Source organism: Chlamydotis macqueenii, chromosome Z (assembly GCF_036417535.1).
Source record: "Chlamydotis macqueenii isolate bChlMac1 chromosome Z, bChlMac1.mat, whole genome shotgun sequence".
NCBI lineage: Eukaryota > Metazoa > Chordata > Aves > Otidiformes > Otididae > Chlamydotis > Chlamydotis macqueenii.
Window position 1 is genome coordinate 42339724 of NC_141593.1, and position 12710 is coordinate 42352433.

Consider the following 12710-nt stretch of genomic DNA (forward strand, 5'->3'; position numbering starts at 1 on the left):
TAAAACATATTATCACTCTAAAAACACAAAGGAGATGTGGGACCCAATTCAACAAATTGAAAAACGATGGGATTGTCTTGATCTGTTCCTCCTGATTGGAGGATAAGCACTGTACAGTTTCCATGCAGGAATATTAGAGAGAAAAAGAAATACATTCTTTTACCAGTACTACAGCTAGACATTCAAATATTTTGTTACTCTACTGGGTAAAATTAAACTGTTAGATTTGTGCTTCTCCTTTCCACCTCCCTTCACTTTACCTTTCAAATATGACTTACATTTGATTTCTCTATTTTTCATTTACAAGTAAGTTTTGAAAGATATCTACAGTTTTTCCATACACTGTATTAAAGAGACCTTACTTACTTCAAAAGGCTAGTGTTCTTTTTACTAAAAGGGCCAATGATCTTAAACATCAGTTCTACTACTCCATTTTTTCCCAAGGACACTGCATTTACAGCTGGAAGAGTTAAAAACAATCCGTTTTAAGAAAATGTTATATGAAAGGCGAAAGAAAAGAATCAATATACACAAACTAAAATCCATGTAAGTTGATTTTGAAGCACAAAAAATGTTAGACATGTTTGTGCTTTAAGATACACAATGACAAGCAGATACTACTCTGTACATAATTAGTGTGATAATCCAATACTGACAAAACTTAGAAAATAAGAAAAAAAAATAGTTATTACATTATAAATAAAATCATGTATGATTTCTAATGCATGCTTCTGCTTTCTTTGTTATTAAGACACATCATAAAAAGTATTTTTTTCCAAAAAAAATCTCAGTTTATCAACATAGCAGGGTTTCTAAAATTTCAAGTCTAACAAGCTCTATGACTTGCTATTATCTTTCAGTATCAGGAGAGACAGGTATGTCCACTACGGTTTGACAGTCAAACATTTGCTGTAACATTTAGAAAAGTCAATCAGTACAAGCTTTCCTGAGCTACATGTTATGCAGATATGTTCTCAGGAAAAGAAAAAAAAAAAAATCTATTTGAAAGGGAGCAAATTAAGAGAAATGATGCTAATATCTACGTTCAAGAAGTGCATACTGGATGTATATATGGCTAAAGCCCAGTGCCCACTGAACATACGAACAGGTGAAACAGGCACAGAAATTCACTTCCTGACTTGAGTTTAGCAATACGCACTCTTAACAAAGTAGGAAGAGACAACTAAGAATTGACCTCAACAATTGGCCCAGAAGGCCAACTGCATCCTGGGCTGCATCAAGAGGAGCACAGCCAGCAGGTCAAGGGAGGTGATTCTCCCCCTCTACTCTGCCTTGGTAAGACCCCACCTAGAGCACTGTGTCCAGTTCTGGAGCCCCCATAAGAAGGACATGGACCAGTTGGAGAAGGTCCAGAGGAGAGCCACGAAGATGATCAGAGGGCTGGACCACCTTTCCTATGAGGACAGGCTGAGAGAGTTGGGGCTGTTCAGCCTGGAGAAGAGGAGGCTCCGGGGAGACCTTACTGCAGCCTTCCCATACCTCAAGGGGGCTTACAAGAAAGATGGGGAGAGGCTGTTCAGTAGGGCCTGTTGCAATAGGACAAGGGGTAATGGTTTTAAAATAGAGGGAGGTAGATTTAGATTGGATATTAGGAAAATATTTTTTACAATGAGGGTTGTAGAACATTGGAACATGTTGCCCAGAGAGGTGGTAGAAGCCCCATCCCTGGAAACGTTCAAGGCCAGGCTGGATGAGGCTCTGAGCAACCTGATCTAGTGGGGGATGTCCCTGCTTCTTGCAGGGGGGTTGGACTAGATGACCTTTGAAGGTCCCTTCCAACTCTAACCATTCTATGATTCTATGATAACGAAGGCTATTAGTGTAGAATTTAGCACTTTAACTCAAGTTGCAATTTCATCATCATTACCAGCAACATTACACCACTAGAACCTAAGAAAAGTTGGGACTCTATTCTGGTAGCAACTGTACACAAACTTTAAATACTACCACCCATCATTTACTAGTGCATTATTTATTACTACCCATGTCATAAAGTACTGCTTTTCCTGTTTATAAGGAGCAGGAAATACAGGAAGATGGAACTGATCTAAGCAGAATCCAAATCAGGGACTCAGTTCAATTTCCCATTTGCAGGATGGAGCGAGTTTTCAGCTAAGCCATGTAATTATCTGTATTAAACTCCTCCATTTAGAAGCATTTTACCTCACGATCAGATAGCTCAACAGAAATAAAGCTTACACATTTTAGAAGTATTGGGACTTTATAAACTGTAGGTGCTTATGTGAATGTCTCAAAAACATGATCTTATAGATCATCAGTTCTCTTGGAGGAATGTGGTTATGTTTTCAATCTCTCACATTTATTTAAAAGATTTAGTAGCCATTTTGAACTCAATGGAAAAATTTAAGAGCATATAACCAACAGAGATACAGTAAGAATCACACCATTTTCATCAGCTTCCTACTGCCTGCCCAAACAATGAGTTAGGCTCTTGTGGAAGAACGTTAGTCCAATAGTAGGGCACTTCAACATAAGGAATAAGAGAAAGGTTAAAGAAAGAAATCAAATATTTCCTGCATGAACCCAGTTTTAATTAGCAATGAAGAATGAAATAAAATACTAAAAAGAAAAAAAACACTATTAGCATGTATAATAAAGAGAATAATTATTTAATCTGAAGCACTTTTGCAAGAAAAATGCACAATATTAGCATTTCTGGTTTAGATCTTAAAGTATCAGCATTTATGCAAATTAGATTACTCAAAATTACACACATCCAATAGCACTGGTTAAAACCATCCCAACTATACGTGTTTTTATATATATACACACACTGAACAAAAAACAAAGTTATGCAAAAAGTACAAACATGTTTCACAGCTTTTTTTAGAATTTAAGCAATTTTACAATATAAAATTCTCACATATAAAAATAATTATTTTAAACACCAACCATTAAACAAGCATTTAGATTCAAAATTTTAAGTGTATCTAGGTAAAAAAAAAATTATAACACATGGGAAAGAAAATAATTATCTGCAATACTTACAGTTGGTTGAGTAAACTCTTAATACTTGAAGACATGGCAATATTAGCCTGTGGTTCTGCAAATTCTGCTTCACTAAATTCAATGATATGTTTAGGGCACCATTAATTCTTGCTTTCATGCCAATCTTTTTGTCTGACATCAAAGAAATACATGATCAATCACACTAATTTTGAAATTATTATTAAAAAAAAAAAGTTAAATGAACTTGTATTCCTTCTACTCATAATGTCAATTCCGCATATCTATTGTTCACTATTCTTTCCTCCCCTCTATTTTACTCCTTTTTTTCTCCTCTATCAATTCTGAGTACATGGATGCTCATAGAATAATAGAAAGAAAAATTTTCCTAAGTTTCAATTACAAAACTGTAAAGTATTAAGCCATATTACTTAAATATATCATTATCACCTTTTGGACCAATTTTTGCAAGAAGAGTATGAAGAAGCACCATTAATTCTTCATTTGGTGGAGCATCTTTGCTGGCAGTCAAAAGCAGCTGCAATAAGATCTGTGTCCCTCCTTTAGCAACTAAGACACTTGCTCTCCGACCACCACCTAGAAATTAAAACTTAACTGATATCTCCAAAAAAAAAAAGAACAATTAAGTATCTATGCCATAGTTACCAAAAAGAAATTCTTTAGAACAGCAGTGTTTTTTTCACATGTGACTGCACTATGCAAGAACATGCTGGACTTAGACTTACAGCAACATAAATTATTTGTGTATAATTACAGGAAAGGTGACTTCAATCTTTATGTTCTTTTTATTCTGCATAAAAATCAGCTTTAGCAAATTTCAGAAACAAAAACAACAACAAAAAAACCCACAACCAACCAACCAAAAAAAAAAAAAATCAAAACCAAAAGTCTGCAGAAGACTACAGAAATACAATCACAACTTGCTCCTTAATGAAAACTTACCAACTGAGACTACCTCAATGAGAATATTCAATATATTTAGAATAGTCTGAGGATCTTTTGTATTCTGCAAAAAAAACCAGAAAGATTTCTTCGCTTAACGTAAAGTCTAACACACTTAAAGCTCAGAGAAATTGCTACCACTAAATCAAACAAAAGTTGAGATGTATCCAGCCAGCTAACCATCCCACTACGTAGCCTGAATTAATGACTGAACCAATTAAAATCTAGTTTGAAATATATCATATTTATTAGAACTCATAGTTGACAAATAATTCCTTAGAATATTTAAAAATAAGGGAGAGAAATTCTTAAGTAGGTTATTATACTTTAAGATCTTACCTAATCATTGCAGTTCTACACAAGTTTCGGAGACTAGCTAGGGTAACAACATATTTAATAATCAAAGCCCAATGATAAAGTGAAAACTTGCTATGTACCCATAACACATACAGATTAAAAGGTTTTACCTCTAGGGTTGATAGGATAACTTCTATTCCAGTGGAGCCCTTAGAAGTCATATCTTTCCTGGTTTTTTCTGCCAGTGAGAAAAAGACCATTTTTCTTTTAATATATTAGTTTGCAGGAAAAAAAAAATCATATATAGATTGATCAGAAATCTATACTCCAAACAATAAAACCTATTAAAAACTGCATATACGTATATAAAACTAAACAAGTAAAAAGACTTAAGTGATTTTAAAACTTATTTTTGCTTTCAGTTGTTCAACAATCTTGTCACGCCCTAGAAAAAAAAAAAAACTGTAAAGAAAAAAATCTGTAAGAAAGCTCTCTTCCAGATACTTCTACTTCTCATATATATACACACACACATACATATACTGTAAATAGTTATTTAAATTATAGCTGTTTGACAGTATAAAATGCACTCGGTGTAACCAACACTGTACTAGGTAGCATTAAGCACGGCCTTGAACCGGTGTTTTCAATAATTAGAGACAAAAATGGATGGATAATCAAGTTCCTGAAACAGAAACAAAAATTAAAGAAAAATCTAGCAAGGAAGGAAAACAAGAAGGAAGGCTCAAAAGGAAAACTACTACAACCACAAAACTTATTTACCTTGACTCTGAACCAGATGAAGGATCTTTGAGGTAACATATCTGGCATTGTCTGCTTCTCCTAATACAGAGCCCAAATTGATCTTTTCCAGCTGTGAGAGCAGAGACATAGTCCGAGAACTGGTAGAAACACTACAAGAAAGATTTTTTTACATTCATTTTTCCATCTAGATCAGAGAAAAAAAAAAACAAAAAAAACACTAACAACAGAAATCCCACATCACAGTAAGGGGAATGGCTAATTCACCTTCTCAATTTTTTTCTCGATTGGGAAACAGTCTTAACACTCCTTAATTCTGGCAAATTTACAGATTTTGCAGAGCCTGCATTGCAGCAGACTAATTATATATAACAGCATCTCCAAGAGCAACTGTGAACAGGGAGGTTTGTTGCGGCAAATAAAATTGATATGTAGGTACAGATGTTGTTTATCTAAGTCAACTACTAGAGGAACTTCTATTTAATATAGTTTATGTTAAATGCCAGGATATTGCATCAAACCTGCCATTCAAGGAAAAACTAGCTACAGTCCCAAAGACTGTTTCTCTTACAGGCTGGTGTTCTGGAACTGAAAGAAAAGATTATCATTCATGAAGTGAGCAAACCACTATCCATCAGCTGAAGAAAAAGAACACCATTTTGAAGAAAAAACTTTGGAAGGTGTCCAAAGCTACAATCAGAGTTTGGATTCATTTTGAACACCAGGGTATTTTGGCCTGACATCATAAAATGATCTTGAAAATCTATTTTAACACAAGAAGCAATTTCAAACCAGGCATTCATAGAGATATGCAGAGTACAGAGAAAGAATGCTTGTAAATATTTATAGTATTCAAAACAGAGTCAGTCTACAAGTTGTTTTATTCGCTGTCCAGTTTTGGATCATAACGACTATTCAGAATAGTTTTGAGATTCACATTGCCACATGAAAGTAATTTTTAGATAAGTGTTTAACATTTGAATTACAGTCATGTAATTAACAACAGGAAATTATTATTTCCAAGGATTAACTACCTTGACTTTTCATTTTTGTAACATTAGAGTCCTGCAATAATCAACAGTAATTCATTTTACACACGTACTGTTTTGACTGTCTGCAGTAAAACTGAAGTTTAACATTAGCTTTATAAATACTGCCATTTTTGTTTATAACAATGAGGAATTATTACTCCTTGATTTGTATTTTACATCTGCGAAAAGGTTTCCCACTTACAGTTAACTATACTAAAATAATTAGTTTAGATGTGGACAAAAATGTTAAAATCAGGAAAAAAGGTAGCAAAGGTTGAACTGCTGTTGTAAAAGCAAACTGATTTAACAGGTGCTGAGGAAACTGCTTCCACTATTTTCACTTTTCCACATCAACATTTAGATGAGAAGCCTAACCAAAAAACAACTCCAGATTACAGATTATATTTACAATCTGTTAAAATCAGTAATAAGAAATGGTTATACTAATTATAGAGCTTACATCAAGATATTTTTCTGTTGGGAAGTAAGTATGTTACCTTCTCAGTTATTTGCTAGACTGTGATTTAAAAGTATTTTTTGATCTAAAATAAATCTGTCTTGGTTGCTGAAGGATTACTTTTCTTGTATAAATAAAGTATAATCCCTTCAATCCTTTCTCATCATCCAAAAGCAGGTTGAATAGTATAAAGCTGTTATTATATGCATAAGTTTCATTTTATTTATTCCTACTCTTTCATTTATCCACTGAACCTGAAATACTCAAAAAAAAAACCCCCAAGATTTTAATCCATAAACTCTGTTAATCTGGTATATAAACTGACAAACTTCCAAAGGATGCTATCTTCACCAGTTCCACAATCAAAACAAGTAAGAGTCCAGTCAAACGACATATAAACCAATGCATAGGAAAACTGATGCTTCAATTTGTATGTGCGTGTATATATTTATAATTTCCACTGTGGTGTATCATTGGTCTCACAACAAAATAAATGAAAGCTAGAAATAACCCAAGAAAGCAAAGATGATCCTTACGAACAAACAAAAAAAACCCAAAATGTAGGTTTTTGTAAAGACAAAATTCATTTACAGATATTCAAATTCCAGAGCAAATCTGATTTTAGACTTCCGCAACCTGCAAAATTCAAGCAAATTTGGCAGATAGAAGTAATATACCATGTACAGAAAGTTAGCATCTAACATAATTTCTCCATACTTACTAAAAGCTTTAAAATGTTCAGGGAGGGTATGTCATTCTCACTACTGGGTGGTATAATAATTTAAGTCCTAAGATTTAGGGGTGTAATCTCTTCCTGGGTCCAGAGTTTCTACCAAGAGCAATGAGGACCCATTTATAGCAGTCAGAGATATCTTTAGAACAGTTTTAGGGTATTCATCTTGCAAGAAGTCTTACAACAGAAATATAGCCAAATAAACTTCACGTCTTCAGTATACCTAATAAAGTGTTCTTGAAAATAACACCAGCCCAGAGCCTATGCTGAAATACAAATTAAAGTCCTGATTTCCTCTTAGCTACGACCAAGTTTTCTTCTTAAAACAATAATTGTACTCTTATCTACTAATATTCTACACCAGTATACACAGTGGATATAATACTGTGACAGCTTTCAATGTCTGCACAGTAAATCAAAAAGGCTGTAGGAGAGGAATTATGGCAGCCAGCCTGGCTGACTCCGCTCCTGTACACAACACTGCTGTTGGCAACCCATCTGACCTCAGAACAAGACGTAAGCCCATTTTGCAATGGGACTCTTTCTATATTGGTAATGTAAGTACATAAGCGTTGACCAACAAACCATTCAGGATCCAAATCTAAAACAGAGAGGCACTATGGAATTTAGTATTTTTAGTCCAACACCTAGATAAACCAATGAATTAGGTGGAATGGTACAACAAACACTGTGTCCTGTCAGAGCCAGATTTCCCCTTAAGCTGCTGACCTCGCAGAACCTCACATGAATACCCTGAACACGGTGGCTGGCCTTTCACCTAAGAACCTGTTTTCCTACATTGTGAAGAACCTTTCTTGTTTTTAAAAGAGACATTTTTCACCCTACCCATTCTAAAGCCTTCTCACAAGAGCACTCTGTAGTCACTGAGGGTTACAGAGTCTCTAATATCCTTAGTTATAAATATCATGATTAAGGAGAAGAAGAAGAAACTACATAAGGCCATATAAACTATTATCTTCAGAGCTGGATGAACACCACAGCTGCTCTTCATGACAGACGTATGCCCAACCAGTCCTTAATGGCCTGTAAAAATAGTGATTCAATAACCACAGGCAACCTTGTTCTAACGCTTTGTATCTCTTCATTTGAAAATCTTTTTCTCTGCAGTTTAATCTTACTGTTTCTGGCACTCCTCACTACAAATGTCACTGTTTTTTATCAGTCCCAGTGGTGTATCTCTCTAAGCACAGTACTTTGCACATATTTCCATCAAATATTCTTTACTATTTTCTGTATTTCACAAGGGCACTCTGAAATCATTTGGTCCTCCAATATTTTTGCAGATCTTTCCAGCTTTAAGTTGGCTGCAATTTTAAAAAAGAACTCTTTCTTCTCTTTCAGATCATTAGTCGAAGCTCAAAATACTTTCAGTCATTAACTGCAACCAGAAAGAGAAAGAAAAGAAAGAAACAAATTGTGCACCGTTTCCTTCTGACAGTGATTAAGTACCACTGCTCTGGTACTCAGTCAGTGCTCTGCTCCAGAGTACTGGGATGGAACACTTCCCTGAGCTTCTTGATGGCAATTATATGCAGTGGTGATTTTAGTAAAGCTTTGAACACATATATGGTATTTTAACGCCACTTTCCTGCTCATGGGACCTATTACTCTTTCACACATGAAAAATCAGATGTATTTTCAAGAACAACTCAAACCATCTTTGGCTGTTCGCAGCCTCACTCATTTGGTTAGTTATTCCAGGTTCCTTCTGTGCAAAGAAGAAAAGATGGCAGACCCACAGCTACTTGGTTTCTGCTCCCCAACTCCCACAGACACAACCACTAGGTTTGCCATCTCTGTCTTTCACTACTTAACCCAAATTTCAGGAGTTCTGAAGACAACCAATAATTGTTATTCTGGGACGGATTTAAACTTTCTTTAAGCATCCTGAGGTGAGGTTTACCAGGCTTATTTGATGCTGTAGACTGCAGGTCTCCATTGGCAGGAAACCCTTTGTCCATCCCACATCCAAATGCCGCATCTCAAAGCGCCCCTCACATCACCATTTTACTTCCAGAAAGGAAGCATGAACAAGTTTGCCTCATCTCAACTGTTGACAAAGCACACAGCGTGACTCTAGTTAATCAGAAAGCTCTGCAGATTTCCTCCTTCTCCACTTAGGAAAGCTATGAGTAGATACAGAGGAAGCAACTGCCCAGAAAGTGAGGAACAGAGGAGTTCAAAGTTTCACATTTGAAAAATAATTCCCTTAACAAGAAAACATCTTCTCAAATAAAGTTCCCTCACTGTAGGAGCATTTCTTCCAGTCCCATCAACTCCCAAAAGATTTAAGCACTCTTACACTTTCCAAGTGCCAGATTCACAACTCTCCATTACTCACTGTACACTACTTTCGCTACGTGAATGCCGAAACACATCATTACACCTTTCTAAGTGTCTGCTCACAATGAGAAAGGTAACTCTAATGGCTGTCAAGGCAGCTTACAAAAATTCAGCTATCTTAGAATGTTTTTTTGGCTATTCATCTTGCAAGAAGCCTTCCAAAAGATAATAGTCAAATGAAGGAAGTAAGCAGAAACCTTCAGTTTCCTAACTGTACCTACTTCCTCTGAAACTGCAGTTTGCAAAGTCATCCAGCACACTGACATATCCAAGAGTGTCTTCCTCCTCTAGAGCAAACAGGTCTTCCATGTTTTGGCATGTTACAGCAAGCCTTTAAAAAACTATTTCAAAGTAGGCAAGCTTCTCATGAGTTTGTTTTTGTTTAGTTCCAATGCAAATAATTTCTGATTTTTTCTTCTCAACCATGTCCACATTTCAGAAATAATCTTTAGAGAGTTGATACTTCTGATTAGTTCATAGCTATCTCTGTAGAGTAAATTCACAACTTAGGGAACAACTGTTTCGAATTGCAGGGATGAAAACTTCCATTTTAACTCAATAACTAAATAAATGGCACTTCAGTAGCCACTCTGCAAAAATCTAATACTCTCTGTGATAGTATACTTCATGTGTTATAATTAGTAGTATTTCCAAGAATATCCACTGCTGACGGAGAGTTCGACTTCACTTATCATAATGCCTAAGGAACTAATATACTGTAACCAGAAAATGTCATAGTTTCTTTACTATTTCTTTTGATTCACCTCTCATGCAAACAGGAACAACCAGTCTCTGATATCAAGCCACTTGACTGTTAAAGTCAGCAAAAGCAGAGATTATTCTACATGCAAGCATTTAAATTCAAATTTTACATCTATTCTAAGACAGAAAATTAATCCATGATAGAACATGTGCTTCATGCAAATTCATCCACTCATTTAGAACATAATCAGTATTTCAGAGAATCAAGACTGAAGTCAAAATTCCCTATTTTGCTGCCTCTAGAATTTTTTTTTAAATTATTAGATGGCTTGATTTAAAAAGGTGGTTTAACCTGTGCTAGCTTAAGAAAAGACTGAAAGCCTTTCAATAGTATCCTGATGCTTAAGAGACATGTTCTTCCACAGATAATCTCATAACTTCTTAAAGTATTTGCTAAAACAAGTTTTCATGAAAATAAAACACATAAGTTTTCAACTCTTGAAATCTTCTGTAATCTCACTCTTGTTTGTCCTAGCTGTGTGTTGGACTGCAGGATTGATCAAGAATTATATACATCTTAGGACAAATTCATGGCTTCATATACAGTATTAGAAACTTGTCCTTTAACTCCTTCAGTAGAAATAATTTTGTTTTGCCAATATTTGCATGAAATCATTAAATCAATTGATAATTGTTTCAATGAAATTTAATGTGTATTTTACATTTGAACATATCTAACACTAACTGAAAACTTTAAATTTAAAAAGTGATTTGTTAAATGTGAAGCTACTTTATGCTAATCAGTATTAACTCCCTCAATGTTTCAGGACATCAACTTACACATTCTTACTAGGGACCCATACATTTTATGAATCTTATTATTAAGATGAAGACTGCTTTTTCACAAATCTCAAATAGCTTGATGTTAAGAAGTCACTGTAGTTTTTAATTTACCTTTTTTCAGATGATATTTTTATTTTGTTCATATCGGAAACCTGAGTCTTCAAATCACCATCTCCAATAACCTGGAAGATATTAAACATCTACAAATTATCAACCTCTTTTGGTCTTTAATGATGAAATGCTACCACCATACTGGATGTCTCCACACTCGAAATGTTACATAAGTTAATTTGCATTGACTGCATTTCTCCACACTGTCACAAGCTCTTCACTCTATTTGATCCAGCTTTAAAACAAACTATTTCAATATAAGCATGGTCCTGTATTAGAATTCAGTCCTACCAAGCCCAGAGAGTCTGATTATAATGAAACAGAAATTTGTATCAGTTATTTAACAGAAAATATCTCCATGTCCATGACAGAATTTTATCGAACAAAGCTTTTGCTGAAGCTGGCAAACACACTTCTAAACTTACTCGACAATGTTATGAGATGCCACAACATACTTACTTCTTCTGACTGCCAGTTCATGTATCTATAGGATAACTAGAACTAGAGGCACAGTGAGAAACATGGAGTGTTTGGTGTTCTTATTTAAGCAAGACCTGAATACATTTCTTGGACAGAAACCATATCGTGCCAAGGACTCAACTTTCCTATCCTTTTAAGGACATAGTGTCCTCAGGGCACACTGCTTCCTCAAATGGTGCCTCCAAGCAATTAAGGTTGCAGTCTACAGGATCATTAACTGAACCTCACTACTTCCATTTGAGATCTAATATGCATGATAAATACTCTCACTATGAAAAAAACCTATTGAAAAAAAACAAAGGGCACAGTGGTTAGTGTTAAGGTAGAGGACACAGTAAAGGGCAAAAACGATCTTCAAAGATATAGGTGGTGATAATGAAAAAGATAAAGCACTCATTCTCTTGGGAAATGCAGTCAAATTCAGTCAAACACACACATACAGCTCCACCCCCCCCCAACCCACTCCGTGCCCCCAAGAGAAATTTGCAAGACTTCTGAAAAATCCTTGTTGTTCAGCACATAAAATAATCAGGTTTTTATTATTGGTAAACTCCACTCTGCAATTGCTAAAAGCCTAAAGCAGATGAAGTATGAAGCAAGTTTATTTCCAGACTTACCTGAAAGCAGAATCGTTTCCCAGCAGTCAGGAAGCAAATGCTCAGCTTTTCACAAGAATTCCAGCTTGACTCAAGTTAACAGGTGTCCTAGATTTGTCCAAGTCCCTTCAAGTGTAAACTATCTTGACTTCCTTTAAAGAAAATGAACAGTTACAAGAGAATAGCTGCGTCCACCACAATGCAGACACTTTCACAAATTATAAAGTCTGGATTATTCCAACCTGGTTGGAGGTTTTACTGGGGCAAAAATATTGGATTCTTGAATGCAAGTAGCCAAGTGCTGCTTTGCTTGCAGCGTTGACCTGCTGTCAGACAGATGATGAACAGTCTACTAGTGCCAATAGTGTCTACATATTATAGTG

General features: G+C 35.3%; 1 protein-coding gene across 7 annotated transcripts in view; it reads right to left on the bottom strand.

The window, feature by feature from the left end:
- Nucleotides 1-12454, bottom strand: part of AGTPBP1 (ATP/GTP binding carboxypeptidase 1) — a 59636-nt gene extending 47182 nt beyond the window's left edge. For 4 of the 7 annotated variants that reach the window (XM_086770220.1, XM_086770218.1, XM_086770221.1 and 1 more), the window contains exons 1-8: nt 12349-12448; nt 11252-11340; nt 5032-5162; nt 4419-4486; nt 3952-4015; nt 3439-3585; nt 3031-3162; nt 367-460 (exon numbers count right to left, since the gene is read on the bottom strand). In XM_086770220.1, the coding sequence (XP_086626346.1) occupies nt 367-460; nt 3031-3162; nt 3439-3585; nt 3952-4015; nt 4419-4486; nt 5032-5162; nt 11252-11340 (725 nt within the window). In that variant the 5' untranslated portion in view covers nt 12349-12448. Of the gene's footprint in view, nt 1-366; nt 461-3030; nt 3163-3438; nt 3586-3951; nt 4016-4418; nt 4487-5031; nt 5163-11251; nt 11341-12348 lie in introns of those variants that run through there. The other 3 variants (XM_010122234.2, XM_086770219.1, XM_086770222.1) reach the window with 3 other exon arrangements.
- Nucleotides 12455-12710: the final 256 nt, after the last annotated feature.